Source organism: Coregonus lavaretus (assembly GCF_964263955.1).
Source record: "Coregonus lavaretus genome assembly, contig: HAP1_SCAFFOLD_487, whole genome shotgun sequence".
In the NCBI taxonomy this organism is placed as follows: Eukaryota; Metazoa; Chordata; class Actinopteri; order Salmoniformes; family Salmonidae; genus Coregonus; species Coregonus lavaretus.
This window is the reverse complement of record NW_028165751.1, coordinates 40,280-59,266: the sequence shown is the minus strand read 5'-3', so window position 1 is coordinate 59,266 and position 18,987 is coordinate 40,280. Positions and strand designations below refer to the sequence as shown.

Below are 18,987 nucleotides of genomic sequence, written 5' to 3'. Positions count from 1 at the left end.
GTATTAATATAGTTGATGATATTGTTATGTGTATTAATATAGTTGATGATATTGTTATGTGTATTAATATAGTTGATGACATTGTTATGTGTATTAATATAGTTGTTGATATTGTTATGTGTATTAATATAGTTGATGATACCCTGGGAGGGGTGCGTCACTTGAGTGGGTTGAGTTACTGACGTGATCTTCCTGTCTGGGTTGACGCCCCCCCCTTGGTTTGTGCTGTGGTGGAGACCTCTGTGGGCTATACTCGGCCTTGTCTCAGGATTGTAAGTTGGTGGTTGAGGATATCCCTCTAGTGGTGCGGTGGCTGTGCTTTGGCAGAGTGGGTGGGGTTATATCCTTCCTGTTTGGCCCTGTCCGGGGGTTTCTTCGGATGGGGCCACAGTGTCTCCGGACCGCTCCTGTCTCAGCCTCCAGTATTTATGCTGCAGTAGTTTATGTGTCGGGGGGCTGGGGTTAGTTGGTTATACCTGGAGTACTTCTCCTGTCTTATCCAGTGTCCTGTGTGAATTTAAGTATGCTCTCTCTAATTCTCTCGTTCTCTCTTTCTCTCTGAGAACCTGAGCCCTAGGACCATACGTCAGGACTACCGGGCATGATGACACCTTGCTGTCCCCAGTCCGCCTGGCCTTGCTGCTATTCCAGTTTCAACTGTTCTGCCTGCGGTTACGAAACCCCTACCTGTCCCAGACCTGCTGTTTTCAACTCTTAATGATCGGCTATGAAAAGCCAACTGAGAGACCTGAGCCCTAGGACCATACGTCGGGACTACCGGCCGTGGTGACTCCTTGCTGTCCCCAGTCCGCCTGGCCTTGCTGCTATTCCAGTTTCAACTGTTCTGCCTGCGGTTATGGAACCCCTACCTGTCCCAGACCTGCTGTTTTCAACTCTTAATGATCGGCTATGAAAAGCCAACTGAGATTTATTCCTGATTATTATTTGACCATGCTTGTCACTTATGAACATTTTTGAACATCTTGGCATGGTTCTGTTATAATCTTCACCCGGCACAGCCAGAAGAGGACTGGCCACCCCTCATAGCCTGGTTCCTCTCTAGGTTTCTTCCTAAGTTTTCGCCTTTCTAGGGAGTTTTTCCTAGCCACCGTGCTTCTACACCTGCATTACTAGCTGTTTGGGGTTTTAGGCTGGGTTTCTGTACAGCACTTCGAGATATTAGCTGATGTAAGAAGGGCTATATAAAATAAAATTGATTGATTGATTGATGATATTGTTATAGTGTTATAATAGGCCTACTCTCCTTAACATGTTTTAAATATAAATTAGATGCAGGATGTGAATTAGTTCTGTGCCCATTGTGTGCCCCAGGGTGATCACTCCTACAGTATCTACAATCTAAAAGGGTTCTTTGGCTGTCCCCATAGGAGAACCCTTTGTAGAACCCTTTTTGGTACTAGGTAGAATCCTTTCCACAGAGGGTTCTACATGGAAGCCAGAAGGGTTTTACCTGGAACCCAAAAGCGTTCTCCTATGGGGACAGCCAGAGGACCCTTTTGGAACTATTTTTTTCTAAGAGTGTTCTGTATCATAGGTATATAGACTTGTCTTCTCAAAACAGGCTTAAAACACAACAAGCAACAACATTTTCTCTTTCTAATCTACTGATAACTTTTTTCACTCAGGAAGGTATTTTGTGTGAAAGAGAGACAAATAAATATTGTGGAAAGACTGTGTGTTCATTAGTGCCCACCGTAGCAAAACATTTGGCAACAGAAATTGTTTAGGTCACGTTGTACAGCGTTTGGAGTAAACTGTTTATGCAACATTTTAAAACTGTTGGCTGCGGAGTAAACTAATGAATACAACCCAGGTTGTAGCCTACAACTCGGCTGTTGATGTCTGCCTCATGCTGAAACCTGAACTTAGCCTGAGGGGTGGACTATGATGCAAGCTAGATATACTGTTTTTTCAAAGCTTATCTACATTTCAGTTAGCTTCACATTCCAGATCAGACTTCACCCATAAGAATACACAGAGTGCTAGTCATCAGGAAGGTGCTCTTTCAGCAGAACTGAAAATATCTCAATGACTTGACATGTTCTGGTTGTGAATTCAGGCTACAAGGTGAGACTCTTTCCAGGGATTATTATAAAGTGGTAGAGAAACTTAATGTATGGTGTAATTTTAGTACAGTGAATGGAAGTAAAACACTCAGACCTAACAGTCGACTTCTACTGAGTACATGTACGTGTCAGTCTAATCATACAAAATGGAGCTAACTGAATGTGGGCAAGTCAAATTCTATATATGTATATATTATAGTTCTACATTTAACATTTGATATGATAAATGTAATTGTATCATAGTTCCACTATATTGTAGTGATCCTCGCTAAATGAGCCACTTCACAATTCCAACCAAGTAACGCAATTGGCACCAGTGGCGCGATGCGTAGGTTGTTTGCCTTTTACACATGCAACCTGGGTTCGCTTCCCTGCCCCGCTGTTTGCTACATTGGTGTCAGAAGTAGTATGGTGTCTGTGAGGCTATCAGAATTTATGGCCCGGACATGTGAGGGGTCTGAGTAGTCGAAGCACGGGACTTTTATAGGGGGCAGTGTGAGCCAGGTTACAATTCCCATTGTAGCAATAGGGTTAACCCTACTGCTGTTAACCCTACTGCTGTTGACCCTACTGCTGTTAACCCTACTGCTGTTAACCCTATTTCTGTTAACCCTTCTGCTGTTAACCCTACTGCTGTTAACCCTACTGCTGTTAACCCTACTGCTGTTATCCCTACTGCTGTTAACCCTACTGCTGTTAACCCTACTGATGTTAACCCTACTGCTGTTAATCCTACTGTTGTTAACCCTACTGCTGTTAACCCTACTGCTGTTAACCCTACTGCTGTTAACCCTACTGATGTTAACCCTACTGCTGTTAACCCTACTGCTGTTAACCCTACTGCTGTTATCCCTACTGCTGTTAACCCTACTGCTGTTAACCCTACTGCTGTTAACCCTACTGCTGTTAACCCTACTGCTGTTAACCCTACTGCTGTTAACCCTATTGCTGTTAACCCTACTGCTGTTAACCCTACTGCTGTTAACCCTACTGATGTTAACCCTACTGCTGTTAACCCTACTGCTGTTAACCCTATTGCTGTTAACCCTACTGCTGTTAACCCTACTGCTGTTAACCCTACTGATGTTAACCCTACTGCTGTTAACCCTACTGCTGTGATGCGTAGGGTGTTTGCCTTTTTGGCCAACGACCTGGTTTACCGCCCTGCCCGCTGTTTAGACTTAAAACCGATTTGTAGGTGATCAATCCTGCTACTGATAACCTGTGTGAACTGATCTGAACAGGTTTAGGCTGGTCATCTAGGATATTGTATGCTATAGCCGAGGTATAGACCTTGATCTGCATATCACTAACAAACTGCTATTATACAGTAAAACCTAGCCTACTTTACATAATATAATATCTCTTACTTCTTGCAAAAAACCTTTCTGTACGGATCACTGATCCCCCTCAGATCAATCATGTCCATTTTAGCCCTTCAGTCTACATTCTCAGATAAGTTTAGAAAATAACAGATTGAAAGAAATAGTCTACTTTTAATAAATACACATTAGCCTGAGAGAGTGGAAGGGCTGAGAGGAATGTGGCCTTGTGTTGCTGCACTGTCTATAACTACCTAAACAAACAGTAACAGGGAGATGAGGTGAAAGATATCAGTCACGACTACATGTTGTTACAGGCTTTGGTTTTTCCATTTATATTTTGAGGTTGGACGTTAGCATGTTGGCCGCACCTCTTGGCGCCACCTCAATAGACAGTATGCTTATGCCTGTACTGGCTTGTCATCTCTTTAGTCAGAAGGGTTCCATCTGTTATGTGATATTGAAGAGCAGCTGGTCCAGTGTTCTGGTTGGCCTTAGAGATGTTAGAAGACTGGCACCTCTTTGTAGCTCTGCTTCTTTAAGTTGATGAACAAAGTCTTTCTGTCTTGTATCTCCCAGGGTTTGGTCTGGTTTGGGTTGGTTTGGTCTGGTGTGGTCTGGTTTGGTGTGGTCTGGTTTGGTCTGGTCTGGTCTGGTTTGGTTTGGTTTGGTCTGGTTTGGTCTGGTTTGGTCTGGTTTGGTCTGGTTTGGTTTGGTTTGCTCCACTTGTTTTTTTACTCCATGTTGTAAGTTGGAGGGTCTTTATTTCAGATGTCCTCGTCTGGAGCCACTTCAATGGGCACTCATGGTGGGTGTCCTTTAGGTACCACTTTCTTGTTGCTAGTCAACATTCAGTGGACACTAAGGATTGGACGATTAATACCGGGGCTACGATGCACGTTGCAGTTTTCAAAATCTCTACTGATTTGACACAACGTATCAATGCTTGTATCAAAGTAACAATACTACGTGATGATGACGGTCGAAGCTTCGGACATTACACTACCATCTGACAGGTGTCAAAAGAGCACTGACCTCTGCTGGAAGCTTTGTGTTTTTATCTATACTGAACAAAAATATAAACGCAACATATAAAGTGTTGGTCCCATGTTTCATGAGCTGAAATAAAATATTCCAGAAATGTTCCATTCGCACAAAAAGTTTATTTCTCTCAAATTTAGTGCACAAATTTGTTAACATCCCTGTTAGTGAGCATTTCTCAGTTGCCAAGATAATCCATCCACCTGACAGGGGTGGAATATCAAGAAGCTGATTAAACAGCATGATAATTGCACAGGTACACCTTGTGCTGGGGACAATAAAAGGCCACTCGAAAATGTGCAGTTTTCTCACACAACACAATGCCACAGATGTCTCAGGTTTTGAGGGAGCATGCCATTGGCATGCTGACTGCAGGAATGTCCACCAGAGCTGTTGCCAGAGAATTGAATGTTCATTTCTCTACCATAAGCTGCCTCCAACGTCGTTTTAGAGAATTTGGCAGTACGTCCAACCGGCCTCACAAAATGCGAGAGATCTCACTGATTTCTCCCTGGTGCTTTTTTTTTTAGATGCAAAGTCTCTTTCAAACACTGACCTCTACTGGACACCTTATTTATACATTTAGTTTGATGTCTTCCAGTTTGTAGCCCCTGAATGGGAGCTCAGCAGGTAGGGACGGGGATTGGGATTTCCCATTGTTGTTTAAATGTGTTTTATTTAGTGTAACCTTTGATAATCTTCTGTATTTAGCATCCTAAATAATACCACAGATGCATCATTTTTGAAAACATAACTAACTAAATGTTATTTTTATTAGTACTCAAATCTGACTGAGACTGATCTCAGAGTTTGGTTGGAGATTCTGGAAAACATAATAAATGACCATGAAACTAAATTTTAAACTATAAATATTTCAATAGATAAAATACATTACATAAAGCATTAAAATATCTGCCATTACATAAATCAACAAACATGCAGCTCTAACAGGGCAGGAATTTGACGAACTGACTTGTTGGAAAGGTGGCATCCTATGACGGTGCCACGTTGAAAGTCACATATGCATCGTTTTTCAAAACATAGTGAACCTGGAGGCAAAAAGCGAACCCCACATTCTAACTAAATGTTGTTTATTAGCACTCAAATCTATCAATGGCATTTTCGGTTACAATTTGGTGAAAGCCCCAAAGCGTTCAGAAAGCCTCTGTTTCCCATCACTAGTGGACACCCCCATGAGTGTCTTTCAGAACCCCTCCTAAAACCACCTGTTTCGTTTTGGTTGTTGTTAGTGACTCTTTGTTAGTTCCTTCTTCTGTTTGAGAGACAATGTTTTATTTCTTGTTGAGGAACGTAACAATGTTCCTGTGATACAATTAAATCACCCGACTATTTGCATGTGTCTGTTAGTAAATGTTTTATTTCTAAGAGATCATGAGTAAAAGAGAACAATTGACATTCTAGAATGAGTTGTCACTGTGTTAACCACAACCAACATGCTGCATCTCTGTTTAGGGGTCAGTGCTCTAAAATGAGTCTCTCTGGAGAGAGAGAGGAGGGGGGCCCTGCCTCTAAAATGAGTCTCTCTGGGGAGAGAGAGGAGGGGGGCCCTGCCTCTACAATGAGTCTCTCTGGAGAGAGAGAGGAGGGGGGCCCTGCCTCTAAAATGCGTCTCTCTGGGGAACATGACACCAAAGCTAAGAGGTGAGATAACAATTATATGAAGAATTTATTATGTTTATTTCCAAAACGCTATTTCCCCCAAAAAATCACATTTGTGTTTTAAAAAATATATAATTTATTGCTAATATTACTTTTCTCAGATTTGTAATTCATAGATTTTAAATGTGTATGCATTTTTGTTGTTGTTGTTGTTTGCAAAACACTACATTTCCATTGTTCAGCTAGAATAAAATGTTTGTATCCTGTATATATGACTGTAATATGTGGTTGTCTCACCTAGCTATCGTAAGATGAATGCACTTACAGATGCCATATCTTAATTTGACCCAGTTTCTCTCAGCAGGAAAATAATCCTGCAGCAACAGGAAATGTGAATTCAAATCAAATCAAATCAAATTTTATTGGTCACATGCGCCGAATACAACAGGTGCAGACATTACAGTGAAATGCTTACTTACAGCCCTTAACCAACAGTGCATTTATTTTAAACAAAAAAAGTAAGAATAAAACAACAACAAAAAAAGTGTTGAGAAAAAAAGAGCAGAAGTAAAATAAAGTGACAGTAGGGAGGCTATATATACAGGGGGGTACCGTTGCAGAGTCAATGTGCGGGGGCACCTGCTAGTTGAGGTAGTTGAGGTAATATGTACATGTGGGTAGAGTTAAAGTGACTATGCATAAATACTTAACAGAGTAGCAGCAGCGTAAAAAGGATGGGGTGGGGGGGGCAGTGCAAATAGTCCGGGTAGCCATGATTAGCTGTTCAGGAGTCTTATGGCTTGGGGGTAGAAGCTGTTGAGAAGTCTTTTGGAACTAGACTTGGCACTCCGGTACCGCTTGCCGTGCGGTAGCAGAGAGAACAGTCTATGACTAGGGTGGCTGGAGTCTTTGACAATTTTGAGGGCCTTCCTCTGACACCGCCTGGTATAGAGGTCCTGGATGGCAGGAAGCTTTGCCCCAGTGATGTACTGGGCCGTACGCACTACCCTCTGTAGTGCCTTGCGGTCAGAGGCCAAGCAGTTGCCATACCAGGCGGTGATGCAACCAGTCAGGATGCTCTCGATGGTGTAGCTGTAGAATTTTTTGAGGATCTGAGGACCCATGCCAAATCTTTTTAGTCTCCTGAGGGGGAATAGGCTTTGTCGTGCCCTCTTCACGACTGTCTTGGTGTGTTTGGACCATGATAGTTCATTGGTGATGTGGACACCAAGGAACTTGAAGCTCTCAACCTATTCCACTACAGCCCCGTCGATGAGAATGGGGGCGTGCTCAGTCCTCTTTTTTTTCCTGTAGTCCACAATCATCTCCTTTGTCTTGGTCACGTTGAGGGAGAGGTTGTTGTCCTGGCACCACACGGCCAGATCTCTGACCTCCTCCCTATAGGCTGTCTCATCGTTGTCGGTGATCAGGCCTACCACTGTTGTGTCGTCGGCAAACTTAATAGTGGTGTTGGAGTCGTGCCTAGCCATGCAGTCATGGGTGAACAGAGAGTACAGGAGGGGACTGAGCACGCACCCCTGAGGGGCCCCCGTGTTGAGGATCAGTGTGGCAGATGTGTTGTTACCTACCCTTACCACCTGGGGGCGGCCCGTCAGGAAGTCCAGGATCCAGTTGCAGAGGGAGGTGTTTAGTCCCAGGATCCTTAGCTTAGTGATGAGCTTAGAGGGCACAAATTAGTATGTGGATTATAATCAATGGACATTTTTTGTAGGGGTTGATAAATGTTTCATTATAGCAAAATAAGTCTGACATTTTGAAGTGGAAATTATAAACTTTAGAAGCCTTTTTAAACCTTGAATACATTTCCTGCTGTGTGGGAAAATTCATTTTCAAATTTCAACTAAAAAAAAGAGAAAAGTAAAAAGAAAGTAAAGTAAAAGAGAACAATGGACATTCTAGAATGAGTTGTTACTGTGGTAACCACAACCAACATGCTACATCTCTGTTTAGTTACTGTGGTAACCACAACCAACATGCTACATCTCTGTTTAGTTACTGTGGTAACCACAACCAACATGCTGCATCTCTGTTTAGTTACTGTGGTAACCACAACTAACATGCTGCATCTCTGTTTAGTTACTGTGGTAACCACAACCAACATGCTGCATCTCTGTTTAGTTACTGTGGTAACCACAACCAACATGCTGCATCTCTGTTTAGTTACTGTGGTAACCACAACCAACATGCTGCATCTCTGTTTAGTTGTCAGTGGTCTAAAATGAGTCTCTCTGCGGAGAGAGAGGAGGGGGGCCCTGCCTCTAAAATGCGTCTCTCTGGAGAGAGAGAGGAGGGGGTCCCTGCCTCTAAAATGAGTATCTCTGGGGAGAGAGAGCAGGGGGGCCCTGCCTCTAAAATGAGTCTCTCTGGGGAGAGAGAGGAGGGGGGCCCTGCCTCTACAATGCGACTCTCTGGGGAGAGAGAGGAGGGGGGCCCTGCCTCTAAAATGAGTCTCTCTGGGGAGAGAGAGGAGTGGGGCCCTGCCTCTACAATGAGTCTCTCTGGGGAACATGACACCAAAGCTAAGAGGTGAGATGACAATTTTATGAAGAATTTATTATGTTTATTTGCAAAATAAATAGCTATCTTAAGATGAATGAATTTTCACAAGACACGAACACTTTGCCTACTCTTCATTATTGCCTAATATAATGGAATGCATATTTTTTTAACCAATTCTGATGTTTGTTACAAGTGGAATTTTGACAATATTACCATTATACCAAAACACTCTTCACACCCGTTTAACAACTCTAAATAGCTTTGGCATCGTAGGCATCAGGGTCCCTTGTCAATAATGTTGCCTACAACGTTGCATACAATGTTAATTTTCATCGAACACATTTTTCGCCCTAGATGCCTTCAATTGCCCAATTTATAGCCATGCCCAATTTAGGATTATTTTTTAACAACGTGATGTTGCGCTCCAAAGGGATAACTTGAAAAAACATGATGTAGGTAATTAAATAATGAAAAGAAAACGTGTTTATTATACACTTAGAAGTGAAGGTTCCTTATAGAACCAAAAAGGCTTCTTTCACTTCCTTAATATACAGTTGAAGTCAGAGGTTTACATACACCTTAGCCAAATACAATTAAACTCAGTTTTTCACAATTCCTGACATTTAATCCTAGTAAAAATTCCCTGTCTTAGGGCAGTTAGTTATCACCACTTTATTTTAAGAATGTGAAATGTCAGAATAATAGTAGAGAGAATTATTTATTTCAGCTTTTATTTCTTTCATCACATTCCCAGTGGGTCAGAAGTTTACATACATCAATTAGTATTTGGTAGCATTTTCTTTAAATTGTTTAACTTGGGTCAAATGTTTTGGGCAGTCTTCCACAAGCTTCCCACAATAAGTTGGGTGAATTTTGGCCCATTCCTCCTGACAGAGCTGGTGTAACTGAGTCAGGTTTGTAGGCCTCCTTGCTCGCACACGCCATTTCAGTTCTGCCAACACATTTTTTATAGGATTGAGGTCAGGGCTTCGTGATGGCCACTCCAATACCTTGACTTTGTTGTCCTTAAGCCATTTTGTCACAACTTTGGAAGAATACTTGGGGTCATTGTCCATTTGGAAGACCCATTTGCGACCAAGCTTTAACTTCCTGACTGATGCCTTGAGATGTTGCTTCAATATATCCACATAAGTTTCCTTCCTCATGATTCCATCTATTTTGTGAAGTGCACCAGTCCCTCCTACAGCAAAGCACCCCCACAGCATGATGCTGCCAACCCCGTGCTTCACAGTTGGGATGGTTTTCTTCGGTTTGCAAGCAACCCCCTTTTTCCTCCAAACATAACGATGGTCATTATGGCCAAACAATTATATTTTTGTTTCATCAGACCAGAGGACATTTCTCCAAAAAGTACGATCTTTGTCTCCTTGTGCAGTTGCAAACCATAGTCTGGCATTTTTATGGCGGTTTTGGAGCAGTGGCTTCTTCCTTGCTGAGCGGCCTTTCAGGTTATGTCGATATAGGACTTGTTTTACTGTGGATATGAATACTTTTGTACCTGTTTCCTCCAGCATCTTTACAAGGTCCGTTGCTGTTGTTCTGGGATTGATTTGCACTTTTCGCACCAAAGTACGTTCATCTGTCAGAGACAGAACGCGTCTCCTTCCTGAGCGGTATGACGGCAGCGTGGACCCATGGTGTTTATACTTGCGTACTATTGTTTGTACATATGAACTTGGTACCTTCAGGCGTCTGGAAATTGCTCCAAAGGATGAGCCAGACAGAGGCACTGAGTTTGAAGGTAGGCCTTGAAATACATTCACAGGTACACCTCCAATTGACTCAAATGATGTAAATTAGCCTATCAGAAGCTTCTGAAGCCATGACATTCCAAGCTGTTTAAAGGCACAGTCAACTTAGTGTATATAAACTTCTGACCCACTGGAATTGTGATACAGTGAATTATAAGTGAAATAATCTGTCTGTAAACAACTGTTGGAAAAATTATTGTGTGATGCACAAAGTAGATGTCCTTACCGACTTGCCAAAACTATAGGTTGTTAACAAGGAATTTGTGGAGTGGTTGAAAAACGAGATTTAATGACTCCAACCTAAGTGTATGTAAACTTCCGACTTCAACTGTATGGAACCAATAAAAGTAATATATATCTTTGGGTTCAGCGAAGAAGAACCTCTATAGTTCTGATCAACGAAAGGTGAATGTTTTGAGGATGTGAACCCAGCAGCCCTCCCGGTCAGATCAAGCCCGCTCGTTTTTTCCAGCACCCGGCCCGGTATTCGAACCAGCCACCTTTATGCCATAGGTCCAACTCCTGCCACAACTCCAACTCCAACTCCGCTGGGGGCGGAAACCTGAGTTAATCTTCAGAAATAAGCATGAGTTCATCTGCCAAAATGAAGACAAAATGCTATGCAGACATACATGGTATCACTTATACATAATTATCATACATAAATCACACAAGACATACTGTTCCATGTAGGTCTATATTATTTATGGATTGATCATATATAAATATAAAAATATTATTTTTAACTACTCCAAAGTAATTACATGTGGCGCAGGAACCACTGACTCACTGCATTATTCTATAGTATTATCAAGACACCTGCTGTTAACTCTTAACTGGTTAGGACAGCTCATGAGGTGTCATAAATAACTGCCAACTAGGTGGGACTAGAGGCTTCATGCATAGCTTTAATTTATACCCAAAAGAGTAGAAGTCTTTATTCTCAGCACTTATACGACCAATTTTCACTCTGAGACACTTTGTGGATATGGGCCCAGATCTCACAATATTGTTATAAAAAAACTTTGAATGTTTGTTTTACATACAGTGGGGAGAACAAGTATTTGATTTACTGCCGATTTTGCAGGTTTTCCTACTTATAAAGCATGTAGAGGTCTGTAATTTTTATCACAGGTACACTTCAACTGTGAGAGACGGAATCTAAAACAAAAAAACAGAAAATCATGTTGTATGATTTTTAAGTAATTAATTTGCATTTTATTGCATGACATAAGTATTTGATCACCTACCAACCAGTAAGAATTCCGGCTCTCACAGACCTGTTAGTTTTTCTTTAAGAACTCCTCCTGTTCTCCACTCATTACCTGTATTAACTGCACCTGTTTGAACTCGTTACCTGTATAAAAGACACTTGTCCACACACTCAATCAAACAGACTCCAACCTCTTCACAATGGCCAAGACCAGAGAGCTGTGTAAGGACATCAGGGATAAAATTGTAGACTTGCACAAGGTTGGGATGGGCTACAGGACAATAGCAAGCAGCTTGGTGAGAAGGCAACAACTGTTGGCGCAATTATTTGAAAATGGAAGAAGTTCAAGATGGTCAATCACCCTCGGTCTGGGGCTCCATGCAAGATCTCACCTCGTGGGGCATCAATGATCATGAGGAAGGTGAGGGATCAGCCCAGAACTACACGGCAGGACCTGGTCAATGACCTGAAGAGAGCTGGGACCACAGTCTCAAAGAAAACCATTAGTAACACACTACGCCGTCATGGATTAAAATCCTGCAGCGCACGCAAGGTCCCCCTGCTCAAGCCAGCGCATGTCCAGGCCCGTCTGAAGTTTGCCAATGACCATCTGGATAATCCAGAGGAGGAATGGGAGAAGGGCATGTGGTCTGATGAGACAAAAATAGAGCTTATTGGTCTAAACTCCACTCGCCGTGTTTGGAGGAAGAAGAAGGATGAGTACAACCCCAAGAACACCATCCCAACCGTGAAGCATGGAGGTGGAAACATCATTCTTTAGGGATGCTTTTCTGCAAAGGGGACAGGACGACTGCACGTATTGAGGGGAAGATGGATGAGGCCATGTATCGTGAGATCTTGGCCAACAACCTCCTTCCCTCAGAAAGAGCATTGAAGATGGGTCGTGGCTGGGTCTTCCAGCATGACAACGACCCAAAACACACACCCAGGGCAACTAAGGAGTGGCTCCGTAAGAAGCATCTCAAGGTCCTGGAGTGGCCTAGCCAGTCTCCAGACCTGAACCCAATAGAAAATCTTTGGAGGGAGCTGAAAGTCCGTATTGCCCATCAACAGCCCCGAAACCTGAAGGATCTAGAGAAGGTCTGTATGGAGGAGTGGGCCAAAATCCCTGCTGCAGTGTGTGCAAACCTGGTCAAGACCTACAGGAAACATATGATCTCTGTAATTGCAAACAAAGGTTTCTGTACCAAATATTAAGTTCTGCTTTTCTGATGTATCAAATACTTATGTCATGCAATAAAATGCAAATTAATTACTTAAAAATCATACAAAGGATTTTTTTGGATTTTTGTTTTAGATTCCGTCTCTCACAGTTGAAGTGTACCTATGATAAAAATTACTTAATTGCATCCACCATGGAGCCCAGTTTCATAAGATTACCTTATGTCTCTAGTTATGAAGTTATCGCGAAACAACAGGCCTTATTTTAGGTCATTTTTCACCCTACCAGCTCCTATTAGTTCTATTGAGCTCCGTGACACCGACTCGCCTTCAGAACGTTCTATTCCCAGTCCATTGTTCTGCATCAGAATGCCAGCTTCACTATTGTTGTCAGTGAGAACGACCTGCCTTTGTTAAACCTGTAGGTTTACCTCAGGTAACTTATAATTAACAAGGTTAAGGCTACTTTGTGACCACGCTCCCTGGTCACCTGAGTATACGTCATGGTAAACCACAGTCTGAGCGGCGATGGCTGGCGCATATCCATCAAAAGTTAAACATTTTCTGGTCATGGTTAAACATATTTTGTTTTAAGAAAAAAGTGTACAATCTAAACAAAACGCATGTCCCTGGCCTCTTTTTCAAGATGTGGCCGATTTTAAACATCCAGAAGACATTTTTTTTATTAAGAAATACACTTTTTTTTGACGATTTGTTGTTTCTATATGGCTGCTGGGTAATTTGATATGCATCGAAATCTTCGTTTGTAGGCATTGAATTGAGCGAATGCTGCACAGGTTCACTGAGTTGCAAACCAAATGGATATAATGGGGTGATTGTTGTCTAATCGGGTGGTCTAGCTCATTGATTTGTAGATCTGACGAAGGTGCTAACTCAGATTATGAGCCTAGCAGGTGTCATGAATGAGTTATGTAGTACCCACATAGGGCCACAGGGAGGAGCAAGAGAGCTATAAACCCATACAGTTTTTTGTCTTAAAAACCCCTAAACCTAACAATCAATCACTCAAATGTATATAAAAAGCCCTTTTTTACATCAGCATATGTCACAAAGTGCTATACAGAAACTTTAACCCTATGTATAACCTATTTTAGCCTTAACCCTAACCCCTAATTCTAGGGTAGGGTAGCCTAGAACACTTTTAGAAACTATTTTAGTAATAATATTATCTTAGTAAATACAATTATAGTATTAAAAGTTATTTTATGATATCTATTATTGCAAGGCTGTACGTGAATTAATATATTTTAATAGCTAAATATTTCCAATAGATGGCAGCATAAGACCACAAAGCATCAGTTAAAGGCTACAAGCAACAATATGATTAACATAAAATAGCATGCAACCAAATACCATATGTCCTATGATTATCTAAAATGGTCACTCATTACTTTAGGTAGCTATATATCTCATATTAGGCCTGTGATGCTTTTGGAAGAGCAATTAAATAGTGACTATAGCAGGTGTTGAACCCCAGGTAAATAATCACTGGTCAGATGCGCTAACCTCAACCCTAGTATAAATGCATTATAAAAAATGATCTTAATATCTAATATTGCGATTAAACAACCTCAGAATAGAAAAGACAAGAGTGCGTCTTCCAGCCCGCCAATAAATTACATCATGCAACCCTCCCGGTTAGCAAATGTACCTCAACATGCCCCTCGCTTGCGCTAGAAGGCAGAGTGCTCGATGCTGGTTGATGAATCGGGCAATTAATATATTAGGAAAATAAGTTTTTCTCGACCAGAGGTGACTGAATTAATGTTCAGGCTTATTGATAATCGTTATAGTAATCAAGTATAATTTCAAAACATGAGCATAAAAACAGGTAATAATAAACATGAATCATCATTATATTACTTCACAGTAATCTGTTGTAATCACAGTAAAATGCTTTTTCAGTCGTTCCTCTTGCGTTAGCAGTGTGGAAAGGGACAGTAAAAAGCGTGCAGGAGTTTTCCTGTGAGGGGGAGTGGTGGTGTATCCAGGGAGAAAACTAAATGAATCTTCTGAAATGTCATTTGTGGTCTTATGCTGCCATCTATTGGAATTAGTCAGCAACTGCAGTAGTACTGAATAAAGTTTATCCTTACTAAAGTAGTAATTACTCAGAATTTCAAAATATGACATTTTCTAGTTCATTTTACCACTTACAACCATAACATAACAATTTATAGCATAACAAACAATGAAACTGACATAAACCAAAAACACCATACATTTAGTTAACTATATATCTATATATACTATTTATTTAGATGGGTGACATTCTCTGCCAAAGTAACACCACTGTAGATAAAGAAGAGCTCTCCAGTAGGTGAACTAAAACATTCAAAGGCCATTTTCTCAAAAGTGAGGTTACAAGTTTATCATCTTTCAAAGCAGAATTACTTTCCCATTGTTCCTCAACTGTAGGATATGATATGACCTTTTTCTAGCTGAGTCTCTACTTTTATCCAATGTAAAAAACACAATTTCAAATGTTGCTATATAAGACCGAATCGAGCCGGTCGGTCACATTTGACTGTGTAAAACCTAGCAGTACTACTTATTTATCTGAGAGTGAGGCAGGTATATATTATTACTGTGTAAAACCTAGCAGTACAACTTATTTCTCTGAGAGTGAGGTAGATATCTATTATTACTGTGTAAAACCTAGCAGTACTACTTATTTCTCTGAGAGTGAGGCAGATATATATAGCATTTTGCAAAAAACATGATTATTTGTCTCTCTGAAATGAAACCGTTAAGTGATAGATTTTAAACAAATACATGTCTCCAATCTCTTTCATAATTTCTTTAAACAACAAAAGCTACTTTACAAACATTTCTGAAAATGAATGAATAGAATTAGAATGAATAGAATGAAACTCTTCTCATGATTCCCAATCTGAGCTCAGAGTAGATGAGAGACGTAATGTTTGTCTCTGTTGTGTTGAAGTCCAATCAAGCAGGAGAAACCAGCCTCCCCTGTACCCAGCTGTGTGTCCATGAAGAGTGACTGGTCTATGGAACTTCCTTTAGTGTTTAGAGAGGGAGACTTTTCTACTGAACAAAGGTAAGAAGAACTCATGGGTCATGGTCAGTGAGTTAAACAACACTGTCTCTAGTCATTTCTCCTCTCCCATTTTCCCATTTATTTTGGTTGTTTTCATAATCCATAGGCTAATCCTTTTTTCCATTTTCATAGTCCTAAAACAATATTAAATAAACACAACACTCCCTGTGTGTGTGTGTGTGTGTGTGTGTGTGTGTGTGTCTGTCAGTGTGTGTGTGTGCACTCCCTGTATGAGGAGATGAAATCTCTGTCCTGATTGCCTAGTCACTTTTACCCCTACCTACATGTAAAATATTACCTCAATTACCTCAACTTCCTGGTACCCCTGCACATTGACTCGGTACTCCTTATAGCCTCATTACTACCTCAACTTCCTGGTACCCTGCACATTGACTCAGTACTGGTACTCCTTGTATATAGTCTAGTTATTACCTCAACTTCCTGGTACCCCTGCACATTGACTCAGTACTGGTACTCCTTATAGCCTCATTATTGTTATTTTATTATGTTACTATTTCCTTTTTTTATTTAGCTAATTTTTGTGACTTTTTAACTCTGCGTTGTTGGGAAAGGGCTCGTTAGTAAGCATTTCACGGTAAAGTGTACCACTGTTGTATTCGGCGCATGTTAGAAATACAATTTGACTTGATTTTAAGCTCATGCACTGAAATATGTCATTGGGTCTAATGGTCGTCTTGTGCCGAACTGCACAGGTGCAGGCCGTCAAATCAAAGGCACTCCTTCGATATAAAGTTGTTTTTGACTAACATGTGTCAGTTTGTTACACTCATGGGTCATGGTCAGTGAGTTAAACAACACTGTCTCTAGTCATTTCTCCTCTCCCATTTTACCATTTCTTTTTGTTGTTTTGATAATCCAAAGGCTAATCCTTTTTTCCATTTTCATAGTCCTGAAACAATATTAATCAAACACAACATTCCTTGTTTGTTTGTGTGTATGTGTGTGTGTGTATGTGTGAGTGTACTCCCTGGATGAGGAGATGTAATCTCATGTTTTGTCCACAGAAACCAACAGGAGAGATCAGAGTCAGAGATTCTCAGTGGTCAGTCTTCCCAGAGTCATCAAACAGACCTGGCCTCCATATTCAGTGTATGTGGTCCTGTTATGTACTTTTGTTTTTGTTTACCTCAAGTAAAGTTGATCTGTCAATCATTCATTAATGTGTTAATGAGAAAGCAATTATTCTCTTGCTTAACTTATTTACTTGATGTATTTCAGTTGCTTGAAGAGAATATTATGACATTTGTGAAGAACGAGCTGAAGACGTTCAAGAGGATTCTTAGTCCAGAACTCCCAGAAGGCTTTGAGAGTCAGAAGCAGGATAAGGAAGTGGTGGATGCTGAAGATGAGAAGCAGGAGAGCAGTGCCAGAGAGGGGGCTCTGAAGATCACACTGCACGTCCTGAGGAAAATGAACCAGAAGGAGCTTGCTGACACACTGGAGAAAAGTAAGAGCTGTCTGCCTCATGTTGAATGCTGTTTTATAACAAACATTTAAAAGCTGTAGCTAAAGTACAGCTAAAGTAGCTGTGTAACTCAATGATATTGTAGCAGCCTTAACACAACACCTAGTGACCTCATCAAGTAGCAGCAGGGATGTGTTGTGGTGATTAATTTAGACAGAGAGAAGAGAAGCGAGGGAGGGAGGGAGAGAGGGAGAGAGAGAGAGAGAGAGAGAGAGAGAGAGAGAGAGAGAGAGAGAGAGAAAGACAACATTAATGATACCATCAGTAATACCTAATAATAATAAAAATAAAAAATAAAAATAAAAATAAAAATAAAAATAAAAATAAAAATAAAAATAATAATAATAATAATAATAATAATAATAATAATAATAATAATAATAATAATATAATCAGTCACTCCGGTGTGTAATGCATTATGAAAACATTTAAATATTTATACTGTCAGATAAGAGAATAAATTAGAAAAAAAATATAACACAGTCTTACAATACTGTAGGCATTAAAACAGACGTAATATTAATATCCTCTGTGTTATTTCTAGATTCAGATGAGCTTGCTATGATTTGCCAACGTGAACTCAAATCTAATCTAAAGAAGAAGTTTTAATGTGTATTTGAGGGGATTGCTAAACAAGGAAACCCAACACTTCTCAATAAGATCTACACAGAGCTTTACATCACAGAGGGTGGAACAGGAGAGATCAATAATGAACATGAGCTGAGACAGATTGAGACAACAACCAGGAAACAAGCAAGACCAGAGACTGCAATCAAATGTAACGACATCTTCAAACCCTTAACTGGACAAGACAATCTTATCAGAACTGTGCTGACAAAGGGAATCGCTGGCATTGGAAAAACAGTCTCTGTGCAGAAGTTCATTTTGGACTGGGCTGAAGGAAAAGCAAATCAGGATGTCCAATTTGTATTTTCATTCCCTTTTCGGGAGCTGAATTTGATGAAAGGGGAAAAACACACTTTGATTGAACTTCTCAATCACTTCTCAAAGGAAACCAAAGAATCAAGAATCTCCAACTACGACAAGTACAAAGTTCTGTTCATCTTTGATGGTCTGGATGAGTGCCGACTGTCCCTAGACTTCCAGAAGAACAAGATTTGTTTTGACGTCACAGAGTCAACCTCAGTGGATGTTCTGCTGACAAATCTCATCAAGGGAAATCTGCTTCCCTCTGCTCTCCTCTGGATAACTACCCGACCTGCAGCAGCCAATAAGATCCCTTCAGTGTGTGTTGACCAGGTAACAGAGGTACGAGGGTTCAATGACCCACAGAAGGATGAGTACTTCAGGAAGAGATTCAGTGATCAGGACCTAGCCAGCAAAATCATCTCACACATAAAGACAACAAGGAGCCTCCACATCATGTGCCACATTCCAGTCTTCTGTTGGATTGCTGCAACAGTCCTTGAACACATGTTGAGTACAGACAAGACAGAAGAGATGCCCAAGACTCTGACTGAGATGTACACACACCTTGTGGAGTTTCATACCAAACAGAAGAATGAAAAGTATCTTGGGAAAGAAGAGACAGGTCCACACTGGAATAAAGAGAGCATTATGTCACTGGGAAAATTGGCTTTTCAACAGCTTGTGAAGGGAAATCTGATTTTCTATGAAGAAGACCTGAAGGAGGTTGGCATT

At 40.9% G+C, this 18,987-nt stretch overlaps 2 protein-coding genes across 2 annotated transcripts; both read left to right on the top strand.

Moving 5' to 3' along the window:
• Window positions 1-1,969: 1,969 nt before the first annotated feature.
• Window positions 1,970-17,957, top strand: LOC311115523 (uncharacterized protein). Its single transcript, XM_084190681.1, has 6 exons — window positions 1,970-2,088; window positions 5,924-6,112; window positions 15,723-15,839; window positions 16,865-16,949; window positions 17,079-17,307; window positions 17,870-17,957. The coding sequence occupies exons 2-6, from the start codon at window positions 5,940-5,942 to the stop codon at window positions 17,932-17,934; spliced, it is 669 nt and encodes a 222-aa protein (XP_084046807.1). The 5' UTR covers window positions 1,970-2,088; window positions 5,924-5,939; the 3' UTR covers window positions 17,935-17,957.
• Window positions 17,941-18,940, top strand: LOC311115516 (protein NLRC3-like; the record flags this gene model as incomplete). The annotated part of the gene is made up of 2 exons (XM_084190674.1): window positions 17,941-18,809; window positions 18,934-18,940. Coding segments are annotated over 2 exons (876 nt in total), but the record flags the coding sequence as incomplete, so codon positions are not given.
• Between the last annotated feature and the right edge of the window lie 47 nt (window positions 18,941-18,987).